Below are 16,960 nucleotides of genomic sequence, written 5' to 3'. Positions count from 1 at the left end.
TTTATTTTACTTTATTTTTTTTACATCTTTATTGGAGTATAATTGCTTTACAATGGTGTGTTAGTTTCTGCTTTATAACAAAGTGAATCAGTTATACATAAACATATGTTCCCATATCTCTTCCCTCTTGTGTCTCCCTCCCTCCCACCCTCCTTATCCCACCCCTCCAGGCAGTCACAAAGCACCGAGCTGATCTCCCAGTGCTATGCGGCTGCTTCCCACTAGCTATCTACCTTACGTTTGGTAGTGTACATATGTCCATGCCTCTCTCTCGCTTTGTCACAGCTTACCCTTCCTGCTCCCCATATCCTCAAGTCCATTCTCTAGTAGGTCTTTGTCTTTATTCCTGTCTTACCCCTAGGTTCTTCATGACATTTTTTTCCTTAAATTCTGTATATATGTGTTAGCATACTGTATTTGTCTTTCTCTTTCTGACTTACTTCACTCTGTATGACAGACTCTAGGTCTATCCACCTCATTACAAATAGCTCAATTTTGTTTCTTTTTATGGCTGAGTAATATTCCATTTGAAAAAATGAAAGCATTTCCACTAAGATAAGGAACAAGACAAGCTTGCCCACTCTCACCACTCTTATTCAACATAGTTTTAGAAGTTTTAGCCACAGCAATCAGAGAAGAAAAGGAAATAAAAGGAATCCAAATCGGAAAAGAAGAAGTAATGCTGTCACTGTTTGCAGATGACATGATACTATATATAGAGAATCCTAGAGATGCTACCAGAAAACTACTAGAGCTAATCAATGAAGTTGAGCTTATTTTTCATTATCTTCTTCTCCTATATCAATAATGTTCCTTTAAAATTCTCCAGCAGTGACAGAGCCATGAAATTTCATGTATTCATCTCCCCTTATCAATGCCATTTTACTCATTTAGACATCACATTCTTGAATTACAGCATTTTTGTGTTATGTCCTTATTAAGAAATTCAGGTCTGTGTATTTTATTAGAAAGAGAAAAAAAATGTAGAGAAAATAAATGAAAAATAAATTGAAATCCGTGATGGTAAAAACTTTAAATATGCATTTCATTCCCAGGTATACAAACTGCCAATTAGGTTAAAAATATTGTTTCCTCCTAAATTCAAATGGATCACTGACATATTTTGAAATGTTTATGGCTTATGTTCACAATATTGACCATAAATCATACCTATACTAATATATTTGAAACATAATTGCTATTAAGTTTGAGAGGCAAAATGAAAAAGAAAAATGGAAATTACAACATTACTCATCTGTTATGCTTTCTGCTAAAGTATAGAAGGAATACTTGCACAGGAAATGTGACAGCTCTACCACTACCTGTGATTTAGAGACTATCCATCAGATTTTCCAAAAGTATTTATTTTAGTAATGGACAAATACACGGACAGACAGAAATCAAATATTAAACGTTTAAAATACCTACTTCATTTCTTTCACAATGGTACTTTTTCCAGATTCTCCTCCTCCTGCAACAGAAAGATGGGAGTGTTATCAACTGATACACCAAGTTCATATAGATATTAAAACCTGTGACTATCACTTTCTTGTGGGTAAATCTTTTACAGACTCCTCTCCAATGTAAAGAAGGAGAGTAATCTGGCAAGTTTTGAAAGGTATTATTAGTTGTCTACTTTCAATGATAGTAGCAACCCCTCTGTTTTGATATTAGATTCAGATATAGGTCTGGCTCCAAGGTAGAGAGTATTTTCTAAAACAAGAAGTGTATACCATCAGGAAAAAATTCTATTGCATTCGAACATAATTTGGAATGCTTCTATCTCCTGTGTTTGCAACTCTCCCCCAAAATGGTCCCAACTTCATAGTCTCTAGATCACACTCATTCTCCCAGAATGTCTCCTCCTATATCCTATTTGATTAAACAGCAAGGAAAATAAAAACCTGAGACAATAATCTTTTATTTCCAGAAGAGTTCAAAGACTATTTTGATTGAAGGATGTGGGCTCTTGTTTTTGTCATCATGTTTACCTTGTTATACAGGCACTTTCTCTTTGATTTAAGCATAGGAAAGTTGTTAATAATACTAAGCAAACCTAAAGAGCATATGGGATAACAGTGATATAGGAATGTCTCAAAATGGATTACACATTCCCGGGGGAGGGGCGGGGTGGTGGTAATGTCATAGAGAACCAGTTGCATTTATCTGGGACATCTATTTAGTTGATGATATGCAATGTACATCTTTATTTTGGTATAGTTGGCAAACATGTAGAAGGATACAAAATTCACATGATTTAAAAAATTTAAAACATGAACCTTTAATGAAAAGATCAGTGATTATTTCAGGCTATGCCTCAAGGCCTTTTGAGCATATTTCTTGAGTCTCCTTTACCTGTAAGGCGTATTTATTTGGGAAGTGAAAACCAAGAAGTACTGAAATAAAGTGTGATGACTTAGATTTGAGGATTTGGCTCTGTGCTTGTATGTGTGCTTGTGTGTGTGTGCGTGTGTACGTACGTGTGTGCGTGTGTGAGAGAGATCTTCAGTAATTCCTTTAACCTCTTAGTTTCCTCATCTATAAACTGAGAATACTTACCTCAAGATTATTAGAAGACCATGATGACATAATACGCATGAAATCGTTTGCAAACTACAACACAAAATAAAACATAAAGTGATGTTATTTGAGAATCAAAGTCATAAGAAACATTGCAGTGTTTTGTAAAACAGAACAGTCTGAAGACACCCTACATGTATTACACAAATGATGTGGGAGCAACTGAATGTCCATGTGGAAAAAGAACATTGACTCTGAAATGACAACAAACCAAAATTAATTTGAAGTGATTTGTAAGGATAAATGCAATGGGACTCAGGAGAATTCATATAAGGATGTTCAAAATGATTAATAGAATAAAAATGGCAACTGTATGAAAAGAGACTAAAAAGGAATATGACTCTTGAGAGTGAAAATGATGAGAGAATTTGATTAAAACTACTATAATATGTAGGGTATGGATAGACCGTGAAAACAACCTTTCAATTTTTTTACTCATCTATGAGTCCTAAACATGTAAGGGATGTGGGTGGGGAAGGAGCAAATTCAGGCAACTTTTTTTTTTTTGAAGTATAGTTGATTTACAGTGTTGTGTTAATTATTTTTGTAGAACAAAGTGACTCATTTATACACACACACACACACACACACACATACACATCCTTTTACATATTCTTTTCCATTATGGTTTATCACAGGATACTGAATATAGTTCCCTGTGCTATACGGTAGGACCTTGTTGTTTATCCATTCTAAATAAAATAGTTTGCATCTGCTAATCCCAAACTCCCAATCCATCCCTCTCCCACCCCCATCCCCTTGACAGACACCAGTCTGTTCCCTATGTCCCTGATTCTGTTTCTGTTTCATAGATAGGTTCATTTGTGTCGTATTTTAGATTCCACACATAAGTGATATCGTACGGTATTTGTCTTTCTCTTTCTGACTTACTTCACTTAGTATGGTCATCTCTAGTTGCATCCATGTTGCTGCAAATGGCATTATTTCATTCTCTTTTATGGCTGAGTAATATCCATTGTATACATGTGCCACATCTTCTTTATCCATTCATCTGTCGATGGACAGTTAGGTTGTTTCCATGTCTTGGCTACTGTGAACAGTGCTGCTATGAACATAGGGGTGCATGTATCTTTTGGAATTAGAGTTTTGTCTGAACATATGCCCAGGAATGGGATTGCTGGATCATATGGTAACTCTATTTTTAGTTTTCCGAGGAACCTGCATGCTGTTTTCCACCATGGCTGCACCAACTACACCTACAGTGTAGAAGGACTCCCTTTCCTCCACACCCTCTCCAGCATTTGTTATTTGTAGACTTTTTAGTGATTTCAGGCAATTTCTTGAAGTTTGGATGTTCTGGTTTTATAGATGGGAGAAAATCAGGGAGTCACCAAGAATTCGTAAAACCTGATAATACAAATTTGTTCGTAAAAGTTTTATATAGAATCACTAAACTCTAAAGCATTGAGGAAAACTCAGTGTTTTATAATTGATATGAAATCATATCTTTTAAAATGTATCCTCAGGTTATAATTACCATTCATCGATGAAATATGTGAAATATGTGAATATCATTGAAATATGATATTGACCAAGGACCTGATATAACATGCCAATGAGTAAATTTTTAGTCTTATACTAATTTCTGTATCCTTAAGAGAAGCAAAGGCCTTGAGATATTATTGTGAAATTGGGTTACAGGACATCTTCAAAGTCTGTATGCTTGTTAATTTTGGACAAATTTCAAAGTAGCACAACTAAGGCGATTTAAAGAATTTCCAGGAGAAACCCAAATTCAGGAAAACTAATTAACAGACATAAACATATCCCTTACCAGCATGGCAATCAACTGCCTTGTTTTACCAAAACTAGTATGACTTTATTTAATTAATTAATTAATTAATTAATTTTTGGCTGTGTTGGGTCTTCGTTTCTGTGCGAGGGCTTTCTCTAGTTGTGGCAAGGGGGGGCCACTCTTCATCGTGATGCATGGGCCTCTCACTATCGCGGCCTCTCTTGTTGTGGAGCACAGGCTCCAGATGCGCAGGCTCAGTAGTTGTGGCTCACGGGCCTAGTTGCTCCGCGGCATGTGGGATTCTCCCAGACCAGGGCTCGAACCCGTGTCCCCTGCATTGGCAGACAGATTCTCAACCACTGCGCCACCAGGGAAGCCCCTAGTATACTTTATGAAAGCAAAAATAATATGACTTCTGGTAACCCTGAATCTCAGAATTTTATTCAAATTATATGAAAATCCATATTGAATCAGAGGACCCTGACTACCCTATTTAAACTTCTAACCCCACTGTCACCCATTATCTTCCTTTCCTTACCCCACTTTTTTCCTAGTACTTACCTCATTCTACAAAGTTACAAATAATTCACATGTTGTTTTTAACTTTTCCTGTCTGTCTTCCAAAACTGCAAGGTAAATTCAACAAGGGCAGGGAAATTAGCCTGTTTTGTTCACTTACATATCTGAAGCACCTAGAACAGTGCCTAATAGTAGAATCTCAATGAGATAAATACGTTCTTTAAACTCATATTGAATGCTTGAAAAATAAAATTTTGTCCCCTGTGTTTTGTATCAGTTTCTTCACATAGAATCATTTCTGCCTGACTCCATGTTTTCTTAAGCTGTGATGAACAGATATAACGACCCCTCAATCTAATTATACTTCACAGCAATTTTTTTTTCTTAGGCATATTTAAATATGTCCAGTTTCTGCACTTATCTGAAAGAGCTGCCCACCTTACAGGATATTTAGGGAATCAGAATGGTGAAGCTATGGAAAATAAGATTTTATTGCCAGTGATGATTTATCGATTCCTCCTCTTGGGTAAACTTCCAGCATACTTGGCTTCATGGTTTTAGGCTAGTGTGGTCCACACCACACAGTGTGAAATTCGGCAGCAAAGTTGATAAATGCAAAATCAGTCTCAGCAATTTGCTAATCTTTTTTCATAGACTTTTAATGTAATCAAACAGGAACTCACAGATTGGGCATAACTGTTTCATTTAACAGAGGCTGCCATGTCCAAGAATGAAACATTTGAGATTAAAATGAAAATCATATTAAAATCTCACCTCATGTTTTTGGAAGACAATTGGCTATATTATTTTGAGTGGCTGAGCGTTATTTGTTTGTGACAGTGACAAGAGTAAATCAAGGAGCTTTGCACAGTATCTTGGTTTGCTGGCTTTATATAATTTGCTATTTTGCTCCAGGCTGTGCATCACTTTGAAAGAAAAGTTGGCCAATAAGATTATAAAACTGGTAGTTTTTTAAAAAACTCCAACAGTAGAAGTGGACATTAGATATTGTAGCATCATCCTACACAGCTGAAAGATTTGTAGAATATCTTCTCTAAATATATGTTTTCAATTTTGCTGTATGGAAAATTTCAGAGTTATGGCGAAGTGGGAGGAAAACCAATAGGCCCAATAGGAATTCCGGTACTTGTCCATTCAGGTGTATTTAATACTGCATTTTCTTCAACTAGAGTGGAAATATTAGGGAAAACACTGGAGAAAATGTGAGAATGAGAAAAGAATGTCTCATTTCTGACTATCAATTACATTTCCTTACATAATGCTATAATATCTATGATTTCTACAATGAAGTAAAAATAATTTAGATAATTTTCATTTAATTTCAGTTATCTACCATGAGAATAATATAAAAAGTGTGTAAAGAATTTTCCAGAATTGTACCAGCATATGTATCATGGACAAATACAGTATCAATTAAGAACCACTATTGGACACACACAAAATTTTTAAATAATCACAACCAAATTTCATTATATTAACTCTGTATTACTTAGTCAAAAATTTATTACAAATTTGGAAAAAAAGTGATTTTTAGACTGAGAGAGTTAATATACATTTAAAATGGTCTTTTATACTCCATAAATATGGCCAGTTGGTAATCATACTGATGACACTAAGACCTGGCAAGTTTCCAGAATTATTTCTGACACTAGTGGGTATGGTATTATCCAAAGATTGTTGGTAACTAATCTTTCATGATGTGTGTCAAATAATCACTTTTGAAAAATAGTATGTACTCATCAATGAAACTCCGTATGAAACATTAATATTTTCTTTTGGAGAACTTTAAAAAAAGGCACCTGGATCATTTCTTCCTCTATATGGTGACTTCAGTCTTCCATATGAAGGTCCAGTATAGGCAACTACAACATTAACCAGAAAATTCCTGAAGAAAAGCCCATCTGTCCAAAATCTCATCTATTATTTGGAACCCCACTGCAAAGTTAATAAATTATTGAGTACCATTCTCAAAATGTTTCTATGTCTTAGTTCACAATAATCATTCCATTCTTGTAAGATTAGACCGTGTTAGAGAGCCAAATATAGACATAACAATAGTGTGTTTACACAGGCCAAGGGCATCCTGAAATAATCTCTTCCTTCCTATTTGTGGTCATCAGTAAGGGGTCAAGGGGTATCAAGGGAATTTTAACGAGATATGCATTTATTTCTTAGAAGTAGAAAGTGTTTCAAATAATTAAATATTTAAATTTATACTTAATTCATACTTTGATACAAATTATTTTATTCTTAATAGGTATAAATTAGAGATTTTATTCCACATTTTCATTTGCAAATACCAAAAAAATTTTAAAGCTACATGATATTTATACCTGTAACTGAATTTCACCTGAACACACTTGAGGCCTGCTCACTCATTTCATACAACTTGTTAAAACAGCCAAAATGAAAATAAACTGTGACTTATAATCAATCATGCAGAAGCTTTTTTGTAGGTGGTCTTAAAATCACATAATTGTGCAGAAGAATGAAACGTTAGAAATCAACCAGCTGTGCACTTATCTTCCTTCTATGCATGAGAAAAATGAGTCTAGTAGAGATTATGATACTCATCCAAAGTCCCAGACCTACTTTAAAACAAAGAGATTAAGTCTCCTGACTCGCATATTAATGCTATAATGTTGCTTTCTTTTTTTAAAAAAAATATTTTATTTATTTATTTTTGGCTGTGTTGGGTCTTCACTGCTGCACGCGGGCTTTCTCTAGTTGTGGCGAACAGGGACTAGTCTTCGTTGTGGTGAGCAGGGACTAGTCTTCGTTGTGGTGCGTGGGCTTCTCATTGCAGTGGCTTCTCTTGTTGCGGAGCACGGGCTCTAGGCATGTGGGCTTCAGTAGTTGTGACATGTGGGCTCAGTAGTTGTGGCTTGCGGGCTCTAGAACGCAGGTTCAGTAGTTGTGGTGCATGGGCTTAGTTGCTCCACAGCATGTGGGATCTTCCTGGACCAGGGCTCGAACCCATGTCCCCTGCATTGGCAGGTGGATTCTTAACCACTGCACCACCAGGAAAGCCCTGTTGCTTTCTTTTTAGGTAGGCACTGGTAATGTCAATATCAAAATGATGTCAAGACATAAGTTATTTTAAAATCACTTATTTTAAGTTAATATGGAAGAAGTGAACTTTCATAGACATATGGGTTTGCAGTGTCTGCTTGTCATCTGTTGGTGGACTGTTGGCATAAAAGATTTTTAGGGTAACCCTTTTTGAAGTGACTTGATTTTATTATACTCACTATTCCTCTTTCTCATTGAGCAACAACAAACTTACCTGTCTCTTTCACATTACAACCCTTCAAATAGGCTAGACGGGGTAGAACAATGTAATAAGCAAACTCATGCTTTTGAATTAAATAAAAGTGAGCATGTACTCATTGCTGACTTTGGGTGTCTTGATCAAAATTAATTTCTGAGAGTATCCTCTTTCATAAAATTGACTTATTAATATCTACCTCTTAGGGTTTGGGTAGATTAACATATAAAGTACCTGGTGCAAACTCTAACTTACAGTGAGCTCTCAACATTCTCTATTATTTTAAGCATGCCCCACCTTTTTTCCAAGAGACTTTTCAAGTATAATATGTTCCACTCTTTTAACCCTTCCTCATGGAACATGAGTTTTAGATTCCTTACCCTCTGAACCACACTCCATGCAAGAGCCAATGTCCTTTTGAAACACTGTCCTACTGAAAATGGTGCCATAGATATCAGGTGATTTTATTGAGAGCACTGATATTCTGATGTAGTAAGATAGGGGTGCAACATAGGACTCCCTCAATCCTGGTACTTATTTCTAAATAGAACATTTTTCTTAATAGAGACCATGATTAGTTTGTCTCTTTTCTTCTTCTTTTCTTTTTTGTTTGTTGGGGGTTTTTTGTAGCTTTACTACTTTTCTTTTTTTTTTTTTTTTACCTGTATTGAGCTTGTAGCAGTTAATTTGTTGCTACTCTTTTCACATCACCTCTTAGCAAACAGATTCTCCCACATACTACATGTGTTTACTGCATGACTATAGTTGATTTTGAGCCTCAGTTGAAGATATCTGTTAAATTCCATTTTGCTCATTTGGGCCAAGCATTTCTGCTAGTTGAGATCACTTGGAATATTGATTTTCCTGTCACTATATCCTTCCAAATTCTGAATCTTACTCAAGTGTGAAATGTTGCCTTATCTATCTTTACCCAAATCCCTGATAAGAGCATTGAAGAGGAGAAGGTCAAGGGCAGGAAGCTGTCAGGCTCATTCATCATCATAAGTCCTTGTTCACTGTCTGTAGTTAATGATGCTAAATGTTCCCCATTAAATATGACAATTACTGCAGGTTTTTGTACATACTATTTATCCTGTTTAAGGAATTGCCTTCTATTCCTAGTGTGATAAAAATTTTTATCTGGAATGGATAAAAAGGAGCTTATTGTGTGTGCGCATGCATACATGCACGCATGTGTGTATCTCCTGTCATAAGCATGATCTTTCTCCTTTGATAATGTGAATATATTAATCTTTTAATAGTATTTCAACAAGGCATTCTTGAGATAACACCCTTCCCACCTCTGGCTCTTTTTTTTTTTTTTAAGTACATTTTATACATTGTTGGAATCAGTTTGCGAATATTTTGGTTTGGTTTTTGGATCTCTGTTTGTCAAGGAGATTGGCCAAATTTTGTTGTCAAGCTTATCAAATAATGCATTGAGAAGAATTTCCTTAAAAAGTTTATGTGATTTTAAAGTGATATGCTCATGAGATATCACATAGAATTCATTTGTAAGGAAATGTACATGAATTTACATATACGTTTGTATATTTTCTTTTGCCAAAAAAATGCACTTATTTTTCCCAAATTTTAATTTTAATAATCTTATAAACCTATGGAAATTTGAGAAAATAATACATTAGAAACCTATATTTTATACCTTTTATACCCTTCACCTTACCACTTTGTCATTTGTCTTGTTTCATATATATATATATATAAATTTATATATATGTACATATATAAATTTACACATGTGTGTGTATGTATATAGATATATATATACACATATTTATGCTTTGATTTGCTGAACCTCTTGAAAGCAATCAGACACTTCACCCATAATACTTCAGAATGCATCTCGTAAGAATAGGCCATTTTCCCAGAAAACCAGAATACTATTTTCACGATTGAGATGTATAAATCCAAAATGTTATCTAATATATACTCCATATTCAAATTTATCTGATTGTTCCAAAATATGTTTTTCATGCATTTCATATGACTTGGCCCCAAGATCCAATCGACGCTTACACTTTTCCTTTGGATATTATGCTATAATATTTAAACTCTTAATTTAGAATATTTCCCTTGTTATATTGTTGTTGTTATTTTGTTTTCATGACATTGGCATTTTTCTAAAGCCTAGGACAATTTATTATAAAATGTCCAATATTCTATATTTGATGGTTAGATCCAATGTAAATATTTTAGCATAAATATGATGTAAGTAATATTGTCTTTTTTTAATGAATCACATCAGTAGTCATATGGTGTCAGATATATTTCTATTACTATTAGTATGTCCAAGTACCTATTTCTGTAATACAGTAATGATAAGCATTATGAAACTATAAAATATGTCATCACCCAAACAAGCATATTCCATTTGTGAGAAAGAATGTTGTGGCTGTGTAATCTTTTCTTTCTAATGCAATTTTATTTAAATACTTTCAATTTTATAGTTGTTCTAAAAATATCTGATAATATTATATTTAAAACATTATTTACATAAGCCTTCTTAGATTTTGAAGTACTTTAACAGATATGTGATCTTTCGTATCTTTTTAATATACTTCTTAGGCTAAAAAAGGGGGAGAAAACCCTGAAATATAGAATTCTGTGATTTTTTTTCCCACACAGGCCTGCTTTAAATAGAAACATCGATGATAGATAGATAGAAACATGCATTGATAGAATTTATCTAAGTGTTCCTTAATTGTGGGAGCGTTTATGCACACACATTTTTATAAATTAATGCTTTAGAAAAAGGCCTTGGTTAATTATACAGTGTGTAAAGTTTGGCCTTTACACACTGTATATCTGGGAAAGGGAGAACAGAGGATTGAATATATCAAATTGACAGCTCTCACTTGAGTTTCTCCCTCCTGCTTTCCAGACCCATATATTCATCTATTTAATAGATATCTCAACTTGATTGTTCTAGAAACATTACAAATTTGAATGTCTCAAATTATTACTCCTTTCATTTCTTCCCTAACCTAAACTTTGTCCTCTCTTTCACATACTGATGAATAAAATAATCACTATTCCCAATTCTGCTCTTAATCATTCCTCTTATTAAACAATCACAGGCAGTCAAGTCACTAAGTTCTATTGATTTTTGTCTCTTAATGTCCTTCAAATCTCACTTTCAAACTTATAATTTCTGCCTTAATTTACAACCTCATCAAGTGTTTGCAAGGAAGTGACAATTTCCTAAATGGCCTACCTACCTTAACCACCCTCATGAAATCTTTGTCTCATAATAGAGCCAAGATAGTCTTTGACAAAAAATCCAAGTATTATTATTCTCATTTACATTAATAAAACCTATCAAAATCTTCATTGACTTAAAAAAGAAACTCCTGTCATCCACCAGAGGGCAGACAGCAAAAACAAGAAGAACTACAATCCTGCAGCCTGTGGAACAAAAACCACATTAACAGAAAGATAGACAAGATGAAAAGACAGAGGGCAATATACCAGATGAAGGAACAAGATAAAACCCAAGAAAAACAACTAAATGAAGTGGAGATAGGCAACCTTCCAGAAAAAGAATTCAGAATAATGATAGTGAAGATGATCCAGGACCTTGGAAAAAGAATGGAGGCAAAGATAGAGAAGATGCAAGAAATGTTTAACAAAGATCTAGAAGAATTAAAGAACAAAAAGAGATGAACAATACAATAACTGAAATGAAAAATACACTAGAAGAAAAACTGAGGCCGAAGAACATATAAGTGAACTGGAAGGAACAATGATGGAATTCACTGCTGCAGAACAGAATAAAGAAAAAAGAATGAAAAGAAATGAAGACAGCCTAAGAGACTTCTGGGACAACATTAAATGCAATAACATTCTCATTACAGAGGTCCCAGAATGAGAAGAGAGAGAGAAAAGACCCGAGAAAATATTTGAAGAGATTGTAGTCGAAAACTTCCCTAACATGGGAAAGGAAATAGCCACCCAAGTCAAAGAAGCACAGCGAGTCCCATACAGGATAAACCCAAGGAGAAACATGCCGAGACACATAGTAATCAAATTGGCACAAATTAAAGACAAAGAAAAATTATTGAAAGCAGTAAGGGAAAAACGACAAATAACACACAAGGGAACTCCCATAAGGTTAACAGCAGATTTCTTAGCAGTAACTCTACAAACCAGGAGTGGCATGATATACTTAAAGTGATGAAAGGGAAGAACCTACAGCCAAGATTACTCTACCCATCAAGTATCTCATTCAGATTTGATGGAGAAATCAAAAGCTTTATAGACAAGCAAAAGCTAAGAGAATTCAGCACTACCACCAAACCAGCTCTACAACAAATACTAAAGGAACTTCTCTAAGTGGGAAACACAAGAGAAGAAAAGAACCTACAAAAACAAACCCAAAACAATTAAGAAAATGATAATAGGAACATACATATCATTAATTACCTTAAACATGAATGGATTAAATGTTCCAGCAAAAAGACAGAGGCTCGCTAAATCGATCCAAAAACAAGACCCATATATATGCTGTCGACAAGAGACCCACTACAGACCTAGGGACACATACAGACTGAAAGTGAGGGGATGGAAAAATATATTCCATGCAAATGGAAATCAAAAGAAAGCTGGAGTAGCAATACTCATATCAGATAAAATAGACTTTAAAATAAAAAATGTTACAAGAGACAAGGAAGAAAACTACATAATGATCAAGGGATCAATCCAAAAAGTAGATATAACAATTATAGATATATATGCGCCCAACATAGGAGCACCTCAATACATAAGGCAACTGCTAACAGCTATAAAAGAGGAAATCAACAGTAACACAATAATAGTGGGAGACTTTAACACCTCACTTACACCAATGGACACATCATCCAAACAAGGAAAAACAAGCTTTAAAAAGTACAGTAGACGAGATAGATTTAATTGATATTTATAGGACATTCCATGAAAAACAGCAGATTACACTTTCTTCTCCAGTGCGCACAGAACATTCTCCAGGAAGGTCACATCTTGGGTCACAAGTCAAGCCCCAGTAAATTTAAGAAAACTGAAATCAGATCAAGCATCTTTTCTGACCACAACACTATGAAATTAGAAATGAATTACAGGGAAAAAAAAACCGTAAAAAACACAAACACATGGAGGCTAAATAATACATTACTAAATAACCAAGAGATCACTGAAGAAATCAAAGAGGAAATCAAAAAATACCTAGAGACAAATGACAATGAAAACACGATGATCCAAAACCTATGGGATGCAGCAAAAGCAGTTCTAAGAGGGAAGTTTATAGCTATACAAGCCTACCTCAGGAACAAGAAATATCTCAAACAATGTAACGTTACACATAAAGGAACTAGAGAAAGAAGAACAAACAAAACCCAAAGTTAGCAGAAGGCAAGAAATCATAAAGATCAGAACAGAAATAAATGAAATAGAAACAAAGAAAACAATAGCAAAGAACAATAGAGCTAAAAGCTAGTTCTTTGAGAAGATAAACAAAATTGATAAACCATTAGCCAGACTCATGAAGAAAAAGAAGGAGAGGACTCAAATCAATAAAATGAGAAATGAAAAGGAGAAGTTACAACAGGCATCACAGAAATACAAAGTATCCTAAGAGACTACTACAAGCATATCTATGCCAATAAATGGACAACCTGGAGGAAATGGACAAATTCTTAGAAAGGTATAACCTTCTAAGACTGAATCAGGAAGAAATAGAAAATATGAACAGACCAATCACAAATAATGAAATTGAAACTGTGATTAAAAATCTTCCAACAAACAAAAGTCCAGGTCCAGATGGCTTCAAAGGTGAATTCTATCAAACATTTAGAGAAGAGCTAACACCCAACCTTCTCAAACTCTTCCAGTAAATTGCACAGGAAGGAACACTCCCAACCTCCTCCTATGAGGCCATCATCACCCTGATACCAAAACCAGACAAAGATACTCCAAAAAAAGAAAATAACAGACCAATATCACTGATGAATATAGGTGCAAAAATCCTCAACAAAATACTAGCAAACAGAATACAACAACACATTAAACTGATCATACACCATGATCAAGTGGGATTTATCCCAGGGATGCAAGGATTCTTCAATATACTCAAATCAATCAATGTGATACACCATATTAACAAACTGAAGAATAAAAACCATGTGATCATCTCAATAGATGCAGAAAAAGCTTTTGACAAAATTCAACATCCATTTATGATAAAAACTCTCCAGAAAGTGGGCATAGAGGGAACCTACCTCAACATAATAAAGACCATATATGACAAACCCACAGCAAACATCATTCTCAATGGTGAAAAACTGAAAGCATTTCCTCTAAGATAAGGAACAAGACAAGAATGGCAACTCTCACCACTATTATTCAACATAGTTTTTGAAGTCCTAGCCATGGCAATCAGAGAAGAAAAAGAAATAAAAGGAATCTAAATTGGAAAAGAAGAAGTAAAACTGTCACTGTTTGCAGATGACATGATACTATACATAGAGAATCCTAAAGAGGTCACCAGAAAACTACTAGAGCTAATCAATGAATTTGGTAAAGTTGCAGGATACAAAATTAATGCACAGAAATCTCTTGTATTTCTATACACTAATGATGAAAAATCTGAAAGAGAAATTAAGGAAACACTTCCATTTACCATTGCAACAAAAAGAATAAAATGCCTAGGAATAAACCTACCTAGCGAGACAAAAGACCTGTATGCAGAAAACTATATGACACTGATGAAAGAAATCAAAGAAGATACCAACAGATGCAGAGATATACCATGTTCTGGATTGGAAGAATCAATATTGTGAAAATGACTATACTACCCAAAGCAATCTACAGATTCAGTGCAATCCCTTTCAAATTACCAATGCCATGTTTTACAGAACTAGCACAAAAAAATCTTAAAATTTGTGTGGAGACACAAAAGACCCCAAATAGCAAAAGCAGTCTTGGAGGAAAAAAATGGAGCTGGAGGAATTAGACTCCCTGACTACAGACTATACTATAAAGCTACAGTAATCAATACAATATGGTTCCGGAACAAAAACAGAAATATAGAGCAATGGAACAGGATAGAAATCCCAGAGATAAACCCATGCACCTATGGTCAACTAACCTATGACAAAGGAAGCAAGGCTATACAGTGGAGAAAAGAAAGCCTCTTCAGTAAGTGTTGCTGGGAAAACTGGACAGCTACATGTAAAAAAATTAAATTAGAGCACCCCCTAACACCATACACAAAAATAAACTCAAAATGGATTAGAGACCTAAATGTAAGACCAGGAACTGTAAAACTCTTAGAGGAAAACATAGGAAGAACACTCTTTGACAGCAAGGTATTTTTTGATCCAGCTCCTAGAGTAATGGAAATAAAAATAAAAATAAACAAATGGGACCTAATGAAACTTAAAACCTTTTGCACAGCAAAGGAAACCATAAACAAGATGAAAAGACAACCTTCAGAATGGGGGAAAGTATTTGCAAATGAATCATCAGACAAAGGATTAATCTCCAAAATATATAAACAGCTCATGCAGCTCAATATTAAAAAAACAAACAACCCAATCCAAAAATGGGCAGAAGACCTAAATAGACATTTCTCCACAGAAGATATACAGACTGCCAACAAACACATGAAAGGATGCTCAACATCTTTACTCATTAGAGAAATGCAAATCAAAACTACAATGAGATATCATCTCACACCAGTCAGAATGGCCATCATCAAAAAATCTAGAAACAATAAATGCTGGAGAGGGTGTGGAGAAAAGGGAACCCTTTTGCACTGTTGGTGGGAATGTAAGTTGGTGCAGCCACTATGGAGAACAGTATGGAGTTTCCATAAAAAACTAAAAGTAGAACTACCGTATGATCCAGCAATCCCACTACTGGGCATATACCCAGAGAAAACCACAATTCAAAAAGACACATGCACCCCAATATTCATTGTAGCACTATTTACAGTAGCAGCTCATAGAAGCAACCTAAATGCCCATCGACAGATGAATGGATAAAGAAGATGTGGTAAATATATACAGTGGAATATTACTCAGCCATAAAAAGTAATGAACTTGAGTCATTTGTGGAGACGTGGATGCACCTAGAGACTGTCATACAGAGTGAAGTAAGTCAAAAAGCAAAAAACAAATATCATGTATTAATGCATATATGCGGAACCTAGAAAATGGTACATATGAACCATTTTGCAGAGCAGGAATTGAGACACAGATGTAGAGAACAAACGTATGGACACCACGGGAGGAAAGAGGCAGGGGGTGGAGGTGGTTGTGTGATGAATTGGGAGTTTGGGATTGACATGTGTACACTGATGTGTATAAAATGGATGACTAATAAGAAAAAATAAATTAATTTAAAATAAACATTAAAAAAAAAAAGGAAAGAGGGCTTCCGTTGTGGCACAGTGATAGAGAGTCTGCCTGCCGATGCAAGGAACACGGGTTCGTGCCCCGGTCGGGGAAGATCCCACACGCCACAGAGCGGCTTGGCCCGTGAGCCATGGCCGCTGAGCCTGTGCGTCCGGAGCCTGTGCTCCGCAACGGGAGAGGCCACAACAGTGAGAGGCCTGCGTACCGGGGGAAAAAAAAAAAAAAAAAGGAAATTGAATACAAGAGGAAAGAAAAGAAATGTAGATTTCCAGTTTCAATGATCTAATATTATCCTTAACTCTGGTTATATGTGAACATATATATGAATTTAACAAAAAAACAACAACAAAAAAACCCAAACTCCTTATGAGATGACATACATGGCTCTTTTTCAGCTCTATTTTCAAA

The 16,960-nt window shown here is 35.0% G+C and overlaps 1 protein-coding gene across 1 annotated transcript in view; it reads right to left on the bottom strand.

The window, feature by feature from the left end:
* The window catches only part of LOC309810735 (guanine nucleotide-binding protein G(t) subunit alpha-3-like), a gene marked incomplete at its 3' end in the record, with an annotated part of 59,339 nt that overhangs the window by 34,105 nt on the left and 8,274 nt on the right, over positions 1 to 16,960 (bottom strand). Inside the window, 1 exon segment of the mRNA XM_082632965.1 lies at positions 1,429 to 1,471. Within this exon segment, the coding sequence (XP_082489091.1) occupies positions 1,429 to 1,471 (43 nt within the window).

The sequence above is a fragment of the Mesoplodon mirus genome (assembly GCF_964341445.2).
Source record: "Mesoplodon mirus genome assembly, chromosome: 9".
Lineage (NCBI taxonomy): Eukaryota > Metazoa > Chordata > Mammalia > Artiodactyla > Ziphiidae > Mesoplodon > Mesoplodon mirus.
Note: the sequence above shows the minus strand (reverse complement) of the source record. Positions and strands in the feature narration are given on the sequence as shown.